General features: G+C 61.6%; 1 protein-coding gene across 3 annotated transcripts in view; it reads left to right on the top strand.

Moving 5' to 3' along the window:
• SNPH (syntaphilin) overlaps positions 1–14514 on the top strand; it is a 33397-nt gene extending 18883 nt beyond the window's left edge. The window contains exons 3-7 of one of the 3 annotated variants that reach the window (XM_032419363.1): positions 5235–5684; positions 5785–5881; positions 6482–6688; positions 9857–10006; positions 13016–14514. In XM_032419363.1, the coding sequence (XP_032275254.1) occupies positions 5832–5881; positions 6482–6688; positions 9857–10006; positions 13016–14192 (1584 nt within the window). In that variant the 5' untranslated portion in view covers positions 5235–5684; positions 5785–5831 and the 3' untranslated portion in view covers positions 14193–14514. The other 2 variants (XM_032419361.1, XM_032419360.1) reach the window with 2 other exon arrangements.
• The last annotated feature ends 5948 nt before the right edge of the window (positions 14515–20462 follow it).

Raw genomic sequence — 20462 nt, 5'->3', positions numbered from 1 at the left:
AAAAAAAGGAATACCTCCCCCCCAAAAATGTACAATTCAGGAGGGTTTAGTATATTCACAGAGTTGCGATCCATCACCGCTATCTAATTCCAGGACATTTTCCTCTTCCCCAAAAGAGATTCCCGCTAGCTGTCATGCCCTCTTCCTCCTTCTCCTAGCCTTTGGCAACCACTGATCCACTTTGGGTCTCCACCGATTTGCCTGTTAGGGACCTTTCATATAAATGGAATCAGACAATGTGTGGTCTTTTGTGTCTGGCTTCTTTCATTTGGCATATTTCACAGTCATAAAAACACTCCTTCGGGTGTTTTTAGGACTGATACCCCATCCGCCATATGTACCACATTTGGTTCATCCATTCCCTAGACGCTGGCGGACTCGTGGGTTGGTTTTCTCCTTTCAGCTACCGTGAAGAGTGCTGCTATTCCTAAACAAGTTTTTGTGCGAGCTTCTGTCTTCTGTTCTTTGGGGTATCTACCTACCAAGGCAATTGCTAGGCCACGCGGTAACTCTACGGCTAACATTTTGGGGAACTGCCACTGTTTCTCTCTCGGCCGCCCCGCCTTCCCACCAGCGGGGCATGAGAGCTCCAGCTTCTCCCCTCCCACCCCCACGCTGGTTATTGTCCATCTCTTTGATAATAGCCATCCTTCTAGACGTGAAGTGGCTCACTGTGGAAAATACACAGTACGTAGATTTTAAGCTGCAAAACCTTTTTAGCTAGAGCAGCAATCTGACTGCAGATCTCGCCTGTGTGGAACGGATGCGGGAGGGGGTCCCTGCAGGCGAAGAGGGGAAGGAGCCCTGAGCCCACCCCCCCCATCCCCCCCACAGCCCCAGAGGCAAATTCTCTGGATGGTTTGCAGCCCCCCACGGGGCTTGGGGCCCCAAGGCTCGCCAAGGTCGGAATCCGAGTCTAATCTCTGAAGGCCGCCTGTGGAGTGGCCGTCGCAGCCCTCAGCCAGGTCCCCCTGGCCTCGGGCAGCCCCCCGGGGACTGTCTGTCCTGCTCCCAGCTCCGGGTCCAGCGCCGAGGGCACCTTGTGCAGGGCACAGGCAGCGAGCTGGAGAAGTGCCACCGCCGCCCCCTTCCCAAGTTCAGGAAGAAAGGTCCTATGTTTCTCTGAGGGTGCGGCCAACCGCAGGGGGCCGGTGGAAAGTTTACTGAGCTCCTCAGCCGTGGAGAGCCCCCAGGGGCACTAATCCTCTGAGACGCAGAGCACGGCTCCTGGCACTGACCCAGGCGAGCCTTCCACCTCCTGCTTCTCCCGGCTTTGACATTCGAGGGGCACCGGGCGCGCTGCTGTTCTGCCTTCTCATGTTGCCTTGGCAGAGAGAGGACCACCCCCCCAAGTTCTGTTCTGTGGATCGCAAGGCTCTGCTTTCCACAGCTGTCAGAGGCTTGAGTCATGAGACACAGATTGTTCTGTTCCCTTGGATTTCAGGATAGCTTTCTTCTTTTACTGATGGCCGAGTCTTTGCAAAAAAAATCATTTCTAGTACATACGGGGACTTTCACTTAGCTAGAATATTAGATTAACGCAAGTGCCTGGTTTCTCCCCCATGACATGTTGATTGAGTAAAAGGCCACTGAGTCTTTGAAGAATGCAGCTTTCTCATGTTGCAGGGGGGAAGCTGAAACCCAGGAGCCCTAGGAACGGAAGAAGAGAGCATTCATTGGAAGTCCGTCATTTCATTAACAGCCCAGAATCAGAGAAGGTTGGATCCAGAAGTGTCCTAGAGACCATCTAATCCAACTCCTGGCCTCCCAGTCGTGCCTGCTTAGACCATTGTGTCACTAACAGTTGTGTGTTGATTGTGTTTATTTTTATGAACTCCCCCAGAGGGTGGTGTTCCCTGAGATTCGACCCAAGGCATGGCATGCTGAGTGGTCATGACTGTGAGTGATGGGAGAAGTCCAGGGGAGAAGACACACGGGGCAGAGCCTTGCAGAAGGCGCGTGACGTGTGCATGAGGACAGGGCAGGGAGCGGGCTGCAGGCTGGACCGACAGCCCGTGCGGAGCTGCAGGAGTGACTGACGGGGCCTTTCTGGGGGGCCGCTGAGAGCACGGGGGCAGGGGTATAGAGGAGCGGGCCTTGAATGCCAGAATCAAGCATTGTGCCCAATTTTTACGTAATCGGGGGCCCCTGTTGCATCTGGAGGTTTCATGGCTTCCTCTGCTTCTGCTGCCGCCCTGACCCGGGCTCTTCTCGTGTCTCACCTGGGAGGTCTCCATAACCTACCTGGTCTCCCTGCCCGTATTCTGCCAGCCACACTCCACAAAGGCCCCCTGCCCAGGGGCTTTCTGAACTGCAAGTCTGATCATGTCCCTCCCCCTTCCAAGGCCCTTCCTGGCTTCCTGTTGCCCACAGGACAACAGGACCCTGCCTTAGATGGCGCTGTGTGGCCTGGCGCTGCCTCGTCCTGCAGCCTCACCCCCACCCTGCCTCTGATCTCACCAGGCGCCCTGGTTCCCTCGGCTGTCATGCCATTGAACTACTCACTGCCTTTGCCCAGCCTTCTCCTTCTTCCCCACTTGCTTTCTCCGACTGACGAACTCCTATTCATCCTTCAAGACCCAGTGTAAATTTCTTTTTGGACAAGCTTTCTCTGACCCCCAAGAGGTCATGTGTGATGCCTTGAATGTGTTTCTGTTTTGAAGCTCACGTCGTGTTACAATGATCTACTTCCAAGATACTGGCGATTCCCGCTTTTGAGTGCGTGTTTTGTTGTGTGCTGGGCTGAGCCCCAGGCACGCATTATCCTGCCACAGGAGCCCACGAGGTGCATCTGTCACAGATGAGGAAGCTGAGATGCAGAGAAATGGTGTGACTTGCCCAAGGCATGCACCTGGAGGGCGACAGAGCTGGGATTTGAGCCCAGATCTGTTTGACTCTATTTCTGCATCCTTCTGTCTCCTGTTCCCTGGATCCCGCTGTATCCCCCGGACCCCCACTGTAGGCCTTCAGGAACCTGCTGCGTGTGTGAGGCGCTGATCAAAGGGGGCGTGCAGCAGCGTTGTCATGGTGCAGGCAGGATGGGGAAGTGGAGGGAGGCTGGACGAAGGGGCTGGCTTTACTCTGGTGTTGAGGTGATAAGAGACTCTGAGCCCAGCTCCCCAAGGTACGCCTTCCCTTCCCTTCCAAGCAGCAGCCTCTGGCGGCCTGGGCACAGGGCTGCGGGATCCAGGGGAGCAGGCAGGCGGCCTGGCGACATATGCCATGGCAACCTGCCTCCTCTCTGGGGCCTGGAGTGGGAGGGAGGACTGGAGAGAGCACGCCCGGCCTTCTGAGTAGGATCCTGGAGAGGTGGCTCCCTTTGGGCCTGGGTGGCTTCTGCCCTCCCATGAGGGACCCCCACCTGCAAGGTCCCATCCCAGCAGGGGAAATGCCACTTCCACCTCTGTCCCGGAGGAATGGCCAGCTCTGGCCTCCCAGGAGACCATTGGGTCCATCCAGGTTCAAACGCTGTCCCCCGTCCCCCCACCCGCACCCCCTGGGCCAGGGAGGAAGGAAGAGGGAGCACAAGAGGAGAGAGGTATGGGGTCGTCAAGCGAGGTAGGAGCAGGGACAGCTGAGACAAAGCCCTCATTGTACTGAGGCCACACTCGGCTCCAAGGCAAACCGGGCATGTTGCCTGCCTCCCCGGACAGAGGCCTGGGACTCCACCTGGAGTTTCCGAGCTCCGTAGCAACCCCGGCTCAAGCTGCCTCGGAAGAGTGAGGCCGGTCCTCCAACCCGAGTCCTGCCTCTGCCAGGCTGTCCTCCCGCAGGCACCGCCCCCTCAGTGCATCCTCCCAAAAGCAAGAAGGGAAGGGGGGAGGCTGCCAGGGAAGCCAGGCTGCCTGGGACTAGAAGCCAGGGTCTGTCTGGCCCTGCAGCTCGGCCACCTCGGGCCCAAATGTGATAAATGTGATAACACATCGCCCCTCTGGGCCCCCCAAGCCATGCCAGGAGGCGCGGAGTCCTTGGTGGCCTTCCTGACAAGTGAGGGCAGCACTGTGGTCCCATGGTTCCTCCTCCAGGGGCTGGCCCAACCGTGCGTGCGTGACCGGGGACGATGGGTGGGACACGTCCCCGAGCTGGGGCGAGCAGCTCAGGTCACAGGCCTGGTGTCGGCAGCTCCTGGGCCCGGCACCCGACACCTCCGGGCAGACAATGCCGGCTCTGTCCGAGCCCTCCAGGGGCACAGGCTCCGCTCGGTGTCACAGCCGGGAAACAGGCCACCTGAGCGGTGCCTTTGTCCCCTCAGGAGGCAGCCCCGCCACTGGGCAGGATGAGCAGGCTCCCTGGAGGCCCTGACGTGGGAAGGGGTGGTGCCCGGCCAGGGGACTCCGGAGTTTGAGGCCCAGCCCCTGGGCATCTGGTGTTGGTCTGGTTCCACTGTTGGCCCGGCCGCACGCTGGGGTTGTGAATGGGGCGCGTGCCTCCCTCTCGGAGGCTCAGGTTCCTCATCTGTAGGGGGACTAATCACAGCACTTCCTCATAGGGTTTTTGGGAGGAGCCAATGGTGCACTGTACGTAATGTGCTTGGCCCGGGGTCTGTGCGCAGCGGGGCTCGGTGACCGCTTCTCTCCAGCATGCGGGAAGGTCGGGGCACGGTGTCCTTGGCCACGTCTCCAGTAACCCAGGCTTCTGTCCTTAGTCCCTGCTCTGAGCATGGAAGGAGGGAACAGGGGTCTCTGGGGCTGGCAGGACTCGTGGCTGCAAAGAGCCCAGGCCCCTCCGTCTCTGGGATGATGCCCAGGACAGGACTCCTTCCTACAACAGCCAACGCCCAGCCCAACAGGGGGCTTCTCCCCTCCTTAAACCCCTGTAGGGCTGCCCCTGGAGCCTAAGCCTCTACCCGCTTGTCAAGACTGCCAAGGATGGTCTCTACAGGCCTGGTCACTTCCTACTCCTTCCAGCCCACCGACCCCACCCCCCCAGAGGAGGGCTTCTGTACCCATTTGCCCCCTTCCTCGTCTGCTTTGAGCCTGCGCTCTGAGGTCCTGACGCGTGCCGAAGTCAGCATGCATGTTTGCATGGACGGGTGCAGGCATGCCTGAGTGCCGCATGCACGCGGGAGGGCCCGGCCGCGTGTCCTGCATCGTGGGCAGGTCCCGAGCATGCTCCCTGAGACAGGTGCGGCCTGTCTTGGAATGGCAGGGACGTAGTACCTTTTCACATTCGTTGTATCCATATGTCTTTCTACACATGTGCTGGTATGTTGGTCTGTCTTGTCTCCCCTGTAGACAGGAAGCCCCAAGCCACACGCCAACGGGCGCTCTGGGAAGGTGACGTCGAGACTAGCCCAGCCTAATTTGGGGATCCTGGTCCTGCTCCAGGAGTCCTCCAGCCTGCAGCCCCCACCGAGGAGGGAGGATTGTCCAGCGCAGGGTGGGGTCCGAGTCAGGGATCGGGGTGCCTGGCTTATAGCGTAGAGGACTTGGTGCTGCGCTGGGGGTCAGGAGGCCCTGCCCCGATGCCCGTGTGACCTTGGGCAAGGCCTTCGAGCTCTGTCTCCACGTTCAATCATCTGGAGAACCCGGGGTTGGATCTATGATTCCTGGCTGCCCCTGAAGCCCTGACGATCGAGATTTTAAGTCGGGGGCAGGAGTGCGCTAACTTCGTTGGTGGAGGCGGCTGTGGCTAGTGCCTGGCCTACCCGGCCCTCGCTCGGTCCTGGGGTGTCCTGCTGAAGGGTAAGAGGAGGAGCCATGCCAGGCAGCGGCCCTAACGAGAGGATGACATGGCCTGGTCCGGCCCTCCCCGCGGCACCCCCAACGCGCCCTCTCTCCTCAGCCCCGGGGACACCACCCATCCCGCCCTTCACCCGGACCCGCAGCCTCATGGCCATGTCCCTGCCGGGCAGTAGACGGGCCTCTGCTGGATCCCGCAGGTGAGTGTCCCCTTGGCTTTGGAGGGTGGGAGGAGGGAGGGTCTCTGCCCCACCCCCCCACTGCCACCAACTTACAGTGTATCCTTGAGCAACTCATTTCCCCAGTTTTCCCAGCTTTAGAATGGGCTTGCTATCACTCACCTCCTCCAGGAACTACTGAAAGGCTCAAGGGACACAGTGGATATAAAGTTCTCCGAAGCAGTAAACCACTGGACCCAAACCAACCTCAGTATTGCTGTTGAGCTTCACAGTGACCAGGGGGGACTTGTGCCATCCTCCACTCTGGCTCACTTGGCCCCCACTTTGACCTGTGCGTGCCCCTCCTCTTGTCCCTACCCCTGCCTGCCCCCTCTCCCCCACCTCCATCAGCCCCTGCAGGGCCCTCCTCGGGGCTCGGGGGACCCTGGAAGTGGAGGACCCCTGGCGAGGGCAGATGGGACCCCACCCTTGGCCCCGCCCAGCCTCCATTCCTGTCCTGGGGAGCCAGGAGGACCAGCCTGCTCCTGGTTTTCCATCTTGATTTGCGCTGTCTGTTCTGTCACCCCTGTCTGTGCGTCCCCCTCTCCCCTCTGCTTCTCTTCCCGGCCCGTGACCCTGCAGCGGGGGCCCTTGGGGCCGCAGCGGCCTGGCGGTGTTCGCCCAGTGTCCGCAGCTGCCTGCCAGCCCGAACGAGCACCTGCCTCTTCTTCCTGCCTCCAGGCGCACCTCTCCCCCCGTGAGCGTGCGGGACGCCTACGGCACCTCCTCTCTCAGCAGCAGCAGCAACTCGGGCTCCTGCAAGGGCAGCGACAGCAGCCCCACGCCCAGGTAACCCCTCCCCGTGCCCGGCTGGTGATGCACCTGCACCCCGCGCCCCGGCTGCGCGGGTGGGGACCAGCCGACTCTGGCTGTGCGACCTCCAGCAGCTCATTCCCCCAGAGCCTCAGCTCCTGCCCGAGAGAGGGAAAGGTGACGCCCGGCTGCACACTTTGGGACTCCCTGTCCCAAAGACAGGGGCTTACATGAGTCGGGGGTGATGCTTTCAGAACCGGGGCCCAGCGGCAGGCAGCTCCGTCCCGTCTTCCTGCTCTACCGTCCTTGGGGTACGGCTTTTGCCCTCGCCCTTACCAGAGGCTCCTACACCTCCAGGCATCAGGTCAGCCTCGGGGCCAGGAAGGAAGAAGGTAGAAGGGCCACCCCCCCCCCCCCCCGACAAGAAGCTCATGTTTTCTGAGAAGGGACACTTCCCCAGGAATTCCGTCTACGCCTTGCCGGCTGGCACTGAGACATAGGATTGGGTGACAGCTGCTGGCCAGGTGGTACGGGGAGCGCCAGCATTGTCCCCAGTACCCTGCCACCGTGCACAGAATTGGGATTCTCTTGGGGGGAAAGGCAAGAATGGAGAGCGGCAGGCCACTCGGGCGTCTGCCATCCTGCTCTCCTCGGGGGATCCACCTGCGCCGTGGCAGAGGTGCGGCAGGTTTGGGAGGCAGAGTGTGTTACAATGTGGCACATGCTATGTTGGGAATGGAACCGGAAGAGCAGGCTGGGGAGGCAGGTGAAGGGAAGCTGAGCGCTCCATCCTGATGCCCCAGAGGAGCCCGGAGCTCGGGGAGCACGGGCTGGGCATTCATTCTTCCAGTCCCTGAGTCTTTCCCTTATCCGTCAAGTGGGGCTAACATCTCGCAGGCTTCAGTGAGCTGATGTCTGCAGGTGGCCCAAACTGGTAGCTGCCATCATGAGGACTTGGGTCCCACATGAGCGTCCCAGGCCACCAAGGCTGGCTTGCGGCTCCCGCGGCCAGAGCACCTCGTGGGAAGGCTGGTCTTGTCCTTCCAGTGGAGAGGGTGTCGTTGGTGTGAAGTGATGTTCAGATCACGCGGAGGGAGCCGTTCTCAGAGTTTTCCACCTCAACACACATGATGGGTGACCCACACACGCAGGACCCACGCCCCAGCCTCCTGGCCGGGACCCCACCCCGGGTGCAGGGGGCATGAGCGGGATGATGTGCTCACATTTTGCAAAGTATACGATTGGCAACTTGAACACTTTCTCATTAGTAGCAGATTTTTGCAGCGCACGTCATAACTGCAGCGCAAGGGACTGTCCCAGCCCTGAGGTTGAGCACTGCCCCCGTGGGAGGGTCTTCTTGCCCATGTGGATGGTGGCCGTTATGGGCGAGCAGCGGGGCCTCGGCTGTGGCCTCAGTGCAAACAGGTGTTCCAAGGCGGGAACAGCGGAGACCCACGGATTATAGTATATTCTTCTTCTCAGTTATTTATATATTTTTTCCGCAAAGATAGAGCTAGTGACTAAAAATGTATGAGTGTGAAATGTCATATTAGAAAAAAACCACTCATGAAAGCAAATGGGAAGAGTGAGAACAGCGTCTTCTCTGACTCTCCACTGTACTAGTTTAACTGGTTTGCCCGGGGCCCGGGGAGGAGCCCCTTCTCACTCACCGCAGCTCCGCGCCCCTCTAGCGCGAGTCCTGGCACGGCGGCCCACAGACGGGGCGTCCCCAGCTCCAACCCGCGCCACCCCTCTGCCCCTTGTCACGCGGAAAACAGGCCGGCGTGTGATAGGCCTTGAGTTAAACCTAGGGACCACGGGGTGAGTCAGTAGAAGAGAACCCGCCCCTTTCTCTCCACCTCTAGCCCCACGCTCTCTGCAGCGGCTGACGGTTTACGAAAACTTTTCCCTCCGTAAACATGAGGCAGCTCCCGCGGAACCTTTCAAACTGCCTCCACGGCGGCTGCTTCGGCAAACCCGGCCTGTCTTCAGACCTGTGGGTGTCATCGCCCCTCCCTAAGCCCCGGGGGTCCGCGTGCCCTGAAGGGGCAGCGTTGGGTGGCCACAGGGCCTCTGGCGGGCTGGGTGAGAGCCCGCCCGACTGTTCGGCCGAGCCCCGGGCAGGCGTCCTGGCACACCGTAGCGTGCTGGAACCGGGTGCTGTCCTTCTGGGGGCGGGGCCGGCCCTCCCCCCTCCTCCACTGGGCCGGGGTTCCTCCACCGTGCAGTGCTGAGACCAGGGTGTGCTCGCCACACACACACGCACGCACACACGCGCGCACACGCACACACACGTACGCACACGCACTCACACGCACACACGTACGCGCACACGTCTGTGCCCCCCCAGGCTGGGCAGCAGGTGGAGCTGGCTTGCTGCCACCTGAGGGCACAGCTGTGGACGAGGGGATGCCCAGAGCCGGTGGGTGTTCACACTTGTGTGTGTGTGTGCCCTCGAGCACGCGTGTGTGCGGGGGAGGGTGGAAAGCGCCTGCATTTGTGTGAACCCGTGTGTGGGCTGCTGTGCTGGTCCTTGTGAGTGTCCCTGAGGGTGGCCGCAGGGCGGTGGGGAGGCACGGGCACGCGCGTGTACACACGGAGGTGGGCGTGCAGGCACACGTGGACCAGGCGTGTGCGTGGCCGGGCGAGCGCGCGTGTATGTGAGGACGGCGAGGAGGGCACCAGAGTGCGTGTGTAGACAGCGGAGGCTGCACGCGCGTCTGCACTCCCGGTCCCCCCCAGGGTCCGGCAGGCCAGGCCGTAAAGGCTCTCAGCTCTGGGGGTGCGTCCTCCTGCACAGGGCTGGGTCCTTACCCCCCCGCCGCAGGCCCTGGGAGAATTACACAGGGAAGGCGCACCCCCCCCCAGCCTCTGGCCCCCACCTCGTTCTCTGGGTTCGGAGACCGGACACCGGAGTTCTGGGATCCCCCCCGGGACTGAGATGGCAGCATCAGTGGGACGCCCCGCATGGTGCCAGGCCGTGCGCTTGCTCTGTCATGCGTCCCCACTCTGTCATGTCGGCCTGCCCCGGGCTCCCCACTGTGGCCTTCACTCAGAAGAGCTTTGATAAATCCTGCCTTCCAGAAGGCCCGGGTGCTCTCAGGCCCACACGGGCCGCTGCGGAGGCCTAGCCCGGAGCCATCTGGTGGCCGTGGGAGCAGGACGCTGAGGGACGTCTTCCCCGCTGACGTGTGTCCCTTGCAGGCGCTCCATGAAGTACACACTGTGCAGCGATAACCATGGCGTCAAGCCCCCCACCCCGGAGCAGTACCTGACCCCCCTGCAGCAGAAGGAGGTGTGCATCCGGCACCTGAAGGCCCGGCTGAAGGACACGCAGGACCGGCTGCAGGACCGGTGAGCTGCCGGCCAGGGGACACGCTGCCCTCTCCACACTCAGAGGCCCCAGGGCCCCGGGGCACTTTTGGGAGGAAGGAGTGGCTGAGGGCTTCCCAGCACCCAGCCTGCCCTTTCCCTTCCGGCAAAGGCCCGTAGGACCCCCTTTCTAGAGCCCCCAGCCATCCCCCTCTCCCGGCCGGCCCGCTGGTCCTCCCCACACCCATGGCGGTGCTCTCTCAGTTTGAGCCTGGCGGCCCCTTTGGGCCACTTCTTGTCCCCTGGCTCCTTTCCAGCTGGAGAGCAGGAGCCCAGGGCATTCTTCTTGGCTTACCTTCCCTGCGGGGGGAGAAACAACCCCCCGGCCCCTTTGCTTCCACCCAGGGAGTCACGAGGGGGCTCTTGGCCCACGGGTTCAGGCCCCAGAGGCCTTTCTGCTCATGTACTTACAGACGATGGGACATCATGAGAAACCTTTCTCGAGCTCCTACTCAGCCCAGGGGTCCCCCGGGAGCCCCCGCGATCCCCTCTGAGCTCACTCTCTGGACCTGAGGGCCAATCCTGACCCTTTCGGCTGCTACCTTTCTGGGCCACCGGCTTCATCTTTATGACCGCAGCTTCAGCGCTGCCCCCGACTCTTCGCCATCTCCTCTGGACGGTGTCTGAACAGGCAGCCGACTCTGAGTTGCCCTGGGCACTGGGGGCCGGGGCAGGCCGACACGATCATGGCTTCTTTCCTCTTTGCTCTTTTTGTAAAACTATGCAGCGTGATGCACACGTCACTCACACCCCGTACAGTTCCCCTCTCTCAAGTGTACCACTCAGCGATGTTTCGTATCGGTACCAAATCATGCAACCCTCTGGGACCTGTATCCGGTCCCAGAACATTCTCATCACCCCAGAAAGGAAGGCCATTCCCGGTAGTAGTCATGGCCCAGGCCCCTGGTAACCACTCGTCTTTCTGTCTTTATGGATTCATCTGTTCTGGACATCGCATATAAACGGAAGCATGTAACACGCATGAGCGCAGCTTCCATGACCAGAGCTTTGCCAAGCAGCCGATGCGGTTTGGCTCTGCTGTGGTTCTGAACTACGGGAAGTTACAGGTGGCATTCTGTGGCCTCCTTCTCTGTTGAGTTGGCATTTCTATTTTTATTTCCCGTCATCTTCTAGGTGATGCCCTGGGTCTGCCTGGGCCCTTGCACTCACGGGCTCAGGAAGCAGACAGCCCGTCTCCCGGCTTCCCTTCTGGGGCTGGCCCAGCGGCTCGGGCAGACCATCTGCCCTGCGTGGTTTGGGCACGCTGCCCTGGCGTGGACGCGCCCCACCTTAAATCCCCGGCCGCTCTCTGCCTGCTAGTCCTGCAGGGACCCGTGGCAGCTCCTTGCCGCACGCGCTCCACGTGTTCACTTTGATACCCGTCTCCTGCGGTAACCTACCTTCTCCATAAAGAAGCTTCTACACCCTGTGCTTTTGTTTGCTGTGTCCCCACTTCCTGAGATGGCCTTGCCCCCATCCTGCTCCCTGGGCAAACTCATCCTTCAAGGCTCAGTTCAACTGTAATGTCCTAGACAGGGTGGGGAAGCCAGAGCTCCCTGGCCTGGGGTCCCACCGGCTCCAAGGAGAGAGGGGCAGGGCCCAGCCCCACGGAGCATGCCCAATCCCTTCCTCCAAGCAGCTTCTCCCTCCCGGCACTCGGCGTCAGTGTGGCAGGTTTCCCTAGAATGAACCCCAGTAAGGGCCCCCGTGCCCAGTGGTCCATCTGTCATGGCCACTCTGAGCGGCTCTGGTTCCCCGCTGCCATCACGGGGCTGTGTCCTGGTAGGCGGGCCAGTCCGCCTCTTCCCAGGTAATGCCATTGCTGACCTGCCGGCCACCGCAGCCCCTCAGCCCGGACCCCTCGACGTTCTGCAGAGCACACTTCCTGGCCTCATTTCCTGAACTGACCCTCCCATCTGACTCCGCAGAGCGCACGATGCTTGATTGGGGATGGTCCCTCTGCTGGGCTTCTCACCCTCAGAGTGACAGTCAGCCCTGCGTGCATTGCGTTTCCGTGAATGTGGGGCACGTGGGCCGCATGGCTGGGGGGGGTGCCGGGGTGGGTGTGCCCCCCCCCCCCCCCCCCCGCAAGACCTGCTGGCTCAGGAGTGGCTTTCCTTCACCCTCACGGCCTTCACCGCATCCTGCCCCGTCTCACGCTGCCTCTTCCGCCAGACTTGATAGGATGTTCTTCTAACTCGCCTCCCTCCGCTGCACCCCGGATTCGTCTGTGACTCGGGGTGCCTGTGTCTGCTTTGCCTGGCGCTGGCCTCTTCTCTCGGAAATGGCCTGTGCCTTCTTGTCCATCTTTTGGGCCCATCCCCTTCACAGTAGATACAAAGCAGAGATGACCAGTGTGGATAAAAGAGAGCCACCTGTGGTCACCGCTTTCCTCTGTCGCACCCACCACGTTTCATCCCCCGCACTGAGGGGAGACGTGAGGCCGGTAGCCCCCCCCCCACATGGTGGCAGTAAGTTCCACAGCAAAGCAGAGCAGCCCACTGCCTCTCCCCCGGGGGCTCCGGCGGGGGACCCCCGAGGACAGTCTGCACCACCGGCTTTCGTAGGGGCAGAGATTTTACGTTTAGTTCTTATTGTCTTTAGGTTAAGATTTTAAAATAGATGTGTTTGGTTTTTATAGCAGTAGGCATTTATTTATACACTGAGCGTCTTTCTTGTCTAATGTCTCCTGTAGGTAATGGATTTAAGTGGGGACGGTCATCTGCATTTCGGCCTCCAGGGCTGAGGATGCAGAGGGGCCTAGACATTTCTTCTCCCCCTACCCTGACCCCGGGGGATGGGGGAGGAGGCCCCTTGGCCACCCCCTCACCCCCTCTGGAGTGAGAAGGAGGCACTGAGTCAGGGCTTTTGTGTCTGGCTCTGGGCCGGGAGGCACACAGGCCCTCTGTCCTGGGTGACAGCCCTTCCCTGCTTGTCCTTGGTGGTGGTGACAGGCCGGGCAGCGAGCATGTGTGTCTCCTCTGCTCCCAGGGACACCGAGATCGATGACCTGAAGACGCAGCTGTCGCGCATGCAGGAGGACTGGATCGAGGAGGAGTGCCACCGCGTGGAGGCCCAGCTGGCCCTGAAGGAGGCTCGCAAGGAGATCAAGCAGCTCAAGCAGGTCATCGACACAGTCAAGAACAACCTGATTGATAAGGACAAGGGGCTGCAGAAGTACTTCGTGGACATCAACATCCAGAACAAGAAGCTGGAGACGCTGCTACACAGCATGGAAGTGGCCCAGAACGGCACGGCCAAGGAGGACGGTGCCGGGGAGTCGGCCGGCGGGTCCCCTGCCCGCTCCCTCACCCGCAGCTCCACCTACACCAAGCTGAGTGACCCCGCCGTCTGCGGCGACCGCCCCCCCAGCGACCACCCCGGGGCCTCTGCCGAGGACGGGGCTGACAGTGGCTTCGCGGGGCTGACCGAGGACACGCTGAGCCGGACGGACGCGCTGGAGGCCAGCAGCCTGCTGTCGTCGGGGGTGGACTGCGGCCCCGAGGAGGGCTCGCTGCACAGCAGCTTCGGCCTGGGCCCCCGCTTCCCCGCCAGCAACACCTACGAGAAGCTGCTGTGCGGCCTGGAGGCCGGGGTGCAGGCCAGCTGCATGCAGGAGCGCGCCATCCAGACGGACTTCGCACAGTACCAGCCGGACCTGGACGCCATCCTGGAGAAAGTGACCCAGGCCCAGGTGTGCGGGGCAGTCCCTGAATTGGGGGTCGGGGGCCCAGAGCTGGAGCCCCAGCCCCTGGGGCCCAAAGACCCCAACTCCGCCGTGGTGACGACGGTGGGTGACGAGCTGGAGGCCCCGGAGCCCATCACCCGAGGGCCGAGCGCGCACCGGCCGGGTGCCAACCCCAGCCCCGGCCCGTCGGTGAGCGTGGCGTGCCCGGTGGAAGAGGAGGAGGCGGCGGCCGCCGAGAAGGAGCCCAAGAGCTACTGGAGCCGCCACTACATCGTGGATCTGCTGGCCGTGGTGGTGCCGGCCGTGCCCACGGTGGCCTGGCTCTGCCGCTCGCAGCGGCGCCAGGGCCAGCCGGTTTACAACATCAGCTCGCTGCTGCGGGGCTGCTGCACTGTGGCCCTGCACTCCATCCGCAGGGTCAGCTGCCGCTCGCTGAGCCCGCACGGCCCGGGCGCCGCGGCCCGCAGCTCCCAGCTGTGAGCGCCGCCTGACCACGGATGGTAGGGGTGCCGCGCTGCCTCCCGCTCGTGCCCCGGGGGCCTCATCTTACTTCAGTTTGGGGTTTGGGAGTGGCTTTTTCGGGACGTGAACAGTGTCGGGGGGCTGGGAGTCGGGGTTGGGGGAAGGCACCCTCAAACTGTGACAGAGGACAAGGGAAGAGAGACCAAAGGCAGGGAGGCACGCCGAAGGGGCGCACTGCAGAGAGGGGAGGTGGGGAGGTCCCCCCACCCGGCCCTGTCCACCTGGACCTCCGCACGGGGCCGCCCGCCCACCCCCCCCCCCCCCCCCGAAGTCTCCGGTGTGTCGATGTGGGGAGGCGGGGCCTGAGGTGCCCACGAGAGCCCCCCGCCCCCACCCCCACCCCCGTGTCCCGATCCGGCCCGCCCACGCCTCTCCAGCCGCCCCCTGCCCTCAGTCCAGCCTTCTGGGCCAGTATTAGCTCCTCGCCCAGAGCACAGGCCACCGGCGCAGGACTCGGAGCGGGGTCTGCAACCCCCGGGCTCCGGCTGCAGTTCCAGCGTCTTCCGGCTGCTCCCCGCTCTGGGATTCGGAAGCCTCGTCGGGCCATAGGCACTGGCCGGAGGAAAGACGGGGCGATGTTGGGCACGAGGTGGCAGAGCGCAGCGTGGCTCTTGTGTCTGTTCATCCTGGACCTTCCCCAGGCTCCGCTTCCCTGTCGGCGCGTCTGGCTGTGTCAGATCGTTCTTCCCGTGAGAGCTGAGCCGGACAGGCTGGTGCTGGGGCTGGAGCGTCTGCGGGCCCCAGAGGAGGAGGCAGGGGGCTGGCAGCCCAGGGGGCCTCCTCCAGCCCTTCTGAGACAAGGTCCTGCAGTCCGGGAGGCGGGGCTGGACTCGGCAATCCTCAGCTGCTTTGAGAATCAGACGACTGCCCCTGGAGCTCACCCCAAGTTTCTCTGGGGGGCCTCGGGCCCAACTTCTGCTTTGCACTATGTTCACTTTGGGGCTTGGCTCTCATGCACCCTAGCATCTCCACTGAGGGGCTGCTTGCGTTCTAGGGGGAGGGCTCCTAGACTTAGACCTGCCTGCCTCTGGAGGGACTCCCAGCAGGACGGATGGCACGATGGGATGCTGAAGCCATGATGTTCGTCCCGGCCAAAGCAGGGTGCCCCGGGTTGTCTCTCAGGCGGGGACGGGGCAGGGCAGGTGGGAGCCCTGCGGCCTCCCTGCTCACAGCCTGAGGCCAGGTGGCCTGGGAGCTTCACTGTCCCCCCTTCTTCTCTGGGACCCCATGTGGTCCCCCAGCAAAGCTGCTGACCTTTTACCACCACTATTATTTGACAAAGTAAACGCACTCCTTCTCCCTTGTGGGGCTTACACCCATCTGGTGGCCCCTCCCACTCTTCAGAGGTTAGGCCCCACATCTGGGGTGGGTTGGTGGGACCCCGTGTCTCACTCATCCCTCTGGCCCCAGGGCCATTCTGGTTCTCTGCCCAGGTTGCTCGCCCACCCCTGCTGCTCCGACAGCCGCTGCCTGACTTAGGGGGCCCGCCTTTCCTCTCTGCGCCCTCCACTCAAGGGGGGGGCACCTGCATGCACTGGGAGTGGGCAGCCAGCTCAGCCATGGGGGCGACAGCCCCCTCTGCCACACGCTTTGTGCGTCCAAGGCTCCCCCCACCGGTTGGGGCCTCAGACAGACCAGCCATCCTTAGTGGAGCTCCCCCACCCCAGCTGAACCAGACCCGAACTCCTGGGGCCTGGCTGGGGCTGCCCACAGACGCTGGGGTCGTGACACGGGGGCGGAGTGGACAAACCCAATCCAAAGCCAGCCGGGCCTGGCCGTGGACCCAGCCTCCTGTGCCGTGTACTCGCGAAGCTGCCTAGTGTCTCCTTAGAAGTAGCCCAAGCTTTGCCGAGAAAATAAATGTATGACTCCATTTGACAACATGAAATCCATGTATTTTTCACACTGGAATTCAGTCGAGCCGCGCAGCCCCTCTGCTCCTGTCTGTGTCCTGCTATCTGTGGCCTTCCTGTCGTGTCTTGTGTTTCGGTGGACGTGGTCGGCGCCGCAGCCGCTCCGTCCCGCCGGAGGACGCCCCGCTGAAGGGCCGCGCCTGAGGTGAGCGGGGCCGCCGCTCTGGGTTGCGGGGCCCTCGCCCACAGCGTCGAGGGTCTTCTCTCTTGGAGCCTTCAACGGGCTTGTCCTCCTCGGGTCAGCGGAGGCGGTGGCTCTGCGCCAGGTCCCGGGACGGACCCTGCGAGCACGCGGGCCGGCGGCCCGGGCCCTTGTGCGCACGCGCGCGCATGCTCAGTAGCCGCATCTCTGCAAGGGGGGCAGCGCTGCGCGCGCAGCTCCAAGCACCCAGGCACGGCGCCCTGCTGGCTCCCGGCCCTGGCGCCGCGGGCCACGGAGTGTGGGGCAGGAGGGCAAGGCCAGGGCCGGGGGGCCGCCCGCGCAGTGCTCCTCCCCCAAAGCTCCCCCTTTACTTTCTTGCTTAATACCTCCTCCTGCTGGGCCATGGCCTTGCCCTCCTGCCCTCGGCTCCTGGCGCAGAAATCCTCGGGGGGCCTCCCCTGCCCCCCGGCCTCCGGCTGGCGCTGATTCGATCCTAAAGGACATTTCCCCAGGAACCACCTACTGAACCGCTGGTCCCTTGGAGCCCAGCGGCCAGAAGTGGCTTCTGCTTAGTTGGAGGGCCTGGATCTGGGCCTCTCTGCTGCTCCTGCTCCGGGCTCAGGCAGGAATCAGAGCCGGGGCTGCGACTCTGCACCGAGAGCTGGCCTCCAGCGGAGTTTAATCCGAGCATCTCCCAAGGGGATAACTTAGCTTTTCACTGAACAGCCTTCCCAGGCATCCCTAGCACCAGGGTGTCAGACAGCGCTTGGGGAGGGGCGGGCATCCACAAAGTTCTGGGACAAGGGTCTACCGAGGGCCTGAGCCCAGGGAACTCAGGACCTCCTTCTCTGACCTAGGGGGCCAGTACCAAGAAGTCACAGCATACTCTCCCATTGGGCCATCCCCTCGACAGAGAATTCAGGGGATACGGGAAGATGGAAAGTGGGGAGGGTCTTCATTTTGTCTCCTTTGTCCTGTTCAGACAGAGTTGTACCCACAGCAGACAACTCTGAATTAAAGCATGAGAACACAGCAAGACCCTGGGCCTGTTTTCTTTATATTGTGTTTCCTCTCCACCCCGAGGAGCGAGGCAGGGGGCTCAAACCATCCCTGCCAAGCTGGGAGGCACAGTGAACACACAGGGAAGGGCTGAGGGGAAAGAGATGCTTTCTGAGGTTGCGGGAACCAGAGAGCCGCATGCTGGCTCAGCGCTGCCATGCGCCTGTCCCAGCAGCTGAGAGTCACCCCCCTCCTGGGTCACACAAAGGATCTAGGATCTAGAAGATCCCCACTGCGGGTTAGCCCTGCTGGGGCCTGTAAGCGCACCTCATCCCCTCCGGCACCCCTGACGTGGACCCCCTATCTGCTCTGCAGATGCAGAAGCAGGTTAAGCAGGGGTGCTCCAAAGCCAGTGTCCCTCCTCCAGAGTCCCTCACGGCTCCCCCTCTCCAGTCCCTGCGCCTCCAGTCACCCCTGCAGGCAGCACGTGATGGTGGCGGAGCCAAATCTCTGCTCTCAGAGACCATGTGTCTTAGAAGAAAACCAGGCCTGGCATGTCATGGGACCAAGGTTTCTGGAATTTTCAATTACTTTTGAAGAAGGGCTTGTATTTAAAAGCAAATCTTTATTCAAAAGAAGTGAAGGTTGTAACTACGTACAGTTTGTGACACAGCAAGCAAGGGGAAAAGAAAAAATTCTCACAAAGAACGAGGTCGTGTTCTCTTAAAACGTCAAACTGTTTTTCTGGTAGAGGCAGCAAAAGTCTTGCAAGGGACCCAGCTGCAACTTTAAGAAGTGTTTGGCCGGCTTGCCTACGTGAGCCGCATTTCAACCCATTTCAACCGCACAGAGAGTCACCGCCTGTGGGCCCCAGCGCAGCTCCGAGGCTCCGAGTCTGAGGCTCCGAGGAGGTCTGCGTGCGCCCCCTCAGGACAGCCCCGCCCCAGGCAGCCGGCCTCCCCCCACACCTGTCCTCGGACGACTCTGCCCTTTCCTGCAGGACGGTGGGAGGGTGAGCCGGCTGAACGGCCCTCCTCTGGCTTCAGACATCTGGGATCGAGTGGTCCATGGCATGGTGGAGCAGGGTCGGGGACAACCTAGATACAGCAACAAGGACAGTCGCCAAAACTGGCAGCAGGTTCTCCTCCCCACTAGCCGGCAAATCCCCAGGGGACCTTCATTTCCACTTCTAAGGCTTTCAGGGCTTCCACTGGGAGCCACCAGCCACCTGCCCCTGGGAAGGGAGGGCAGGGGAGGGAGGAGGCTGGTGTGGTGGGAGGCGGGGAGGTGAGGGAGAAGGCAGGAGGGGGGCAGCCTTACTTTTTGACCATGTGCTCGTAGATCACGGTGGGGATGACCGTCAAGGTGACAACGTTCCTGGCCATGGCCAGAATCTCTGTGACTTCTTTGTCCTGGAGAGGAGGTGAGTGAGCGGTCACCCTGGGGCCAGGGGCGACTCCGAGGCACCTCTGCAGAGGGGGGGGCAGTCAGCACGGCCCCCCGCTAGAGGACCGTGCTGCCATCAGGTGGGGTCTCGGGCAGAAACCCGGGAGCAGCCTTGCTTGAGCAAGAGCATAAGTCCCCTGACCTGAGGATCTCTGCAGGAAAAGCGGGCATGCCCCTCCCTGCCCTCCCCCTGAAGGCCTGTCTGTGGGAGTCAGTCACCCTCAGGCTCTGGCCCCAAAGCACAGGGAAAATTACCATGCAGTGGGGGCCATCAGGTGCAGCCACCCACCCACTGGGCTCCTGTTGGCCGCCAGCCCAGCAGAGCCCTCATGGGCCCTCTTCGTCTTACACCTTGCTGCCCAGTAAAGAGAGGAAGGTCTGCGGACGCCATTCAGACCAGGGGGAGAACAAGAAAGGACAAGGCTTTACGCAAACTGGGCCAAATAGACCAAACTTGGAGGCATGGCCACACAAGAGCTTCCGGCCCTTACTCAGAGACTAGGGACTGTCCACATATACCTAACCTGCTTATGCACTCGGTTGTTGCGGGACAAGCGGCAAAGACAAGCTAGATGGGCCTAGTGACAGCCACAGGGTGGAAATGGATCCGCTTTCAGGAGACAACCCATCTCACAAAGCACAGCTATGTGGGGCCATTCAGGAAAGGGAGAGCCCCTGTCCTCAGAGGCTCGAAGCACCACAGTTTGCCAGGATAACGGACAAGTTCATCACGATGCCCCGAGCCTTCGGGGAGGAAGAGAGACTCTGCAGCACATTGTAGCACGACTGCTCTCTGGAAGAGTTAAGATCAAAGAACTGGAATGCTTTGAAAGGAGTGGATTTGCTAGATCCAGAGAGAGACAGCGACTCAGAATCCGTACTGGCAGAGTCAACTGTTTAGGGATAAAGGGCTCCCTTTGGATGGTCATGTCTGAGCCCTGGGTGGGGGGAGAAATGCAGGGGTAGGGATCTTAGACACCCGCCAGGAAGAACTTCCTGATCACAATGCTCATGAGCCCCCAGAGCAAGCCTCCAACGAAGGTGGGGAGACTGCCGAGCACGGGCAGCAGCTATGGGGCAGGAATGGCTTGGTGATGGCCCTCAATAGGGGTGGAGAAGTGGCTTCGAAGCCTGTGCCGGCAGCGGAACGAGATGCCACTGCCCAGGCCGTGTCGGTCAGGGGAGCCCTGCTCTCGGTCCTGGCGGCAGCGAGTCAGGCTCAAACCACTTTCACCTGTTCAGGGACCAAAAGCCACATGACTCATCATCCCTGGTCCCTGAAGGCGCCCACCCCTCGGTCAGGGTCCACTAGACCCTGGACCCCTTGTTCTTTCTTGCTTTAAAAAATAAAACTCGGGCGCCTGGGTGGCTCAGTTCGTTAAGCGACTGCCTTTGGCTCAGGTCATGATCCTGGAGTCCCGGGATCGAGTCCCACATCGGGCTCCCTGCTCAGCAGGGAGTCTGCTTCTCCCTCTGACCCTCCCCCCTCTCATGCTCTCTGTCTCTATCTCATTCTCTCTCTCAAATAAATAAATAAAATCTTTAAAAAAATAAAAAATAAATAAATAAATAAAAAATAAATAAAACTCACCACACACACACACCCTCAAAAGATGAACAGAGGTCAGAAGTATGTTTCTGAGCAGCAATGTTCTCAAATATTCCACTACGGACTGTGAGCCCGCATGCAGACAGAAGCGCCGCGCGGAGGAGGGAGGCGTCCACGCA

Source organism: Phoca vitulina, unplaced genomic scaffold (genome assembly GCF_004348235.1).
Source record: "Phoca vitulina isolate PV1807 unplaced genomic scaffold, GSC_HSeal_1.0 scaffold22, whole genome shotgun sequence".
Classification (NCBI taxonomy): Eukaryota; Metazoa; Chordata; class Mammalia; order Carnivora; family Phocidae; genus Phoca; species Phoca vitulina.
The sequence above is the reverse complement of the archived record's forward strand: the minus strand, read 5'-3'. Positions and strand labels throughout refer to the sequence as shown.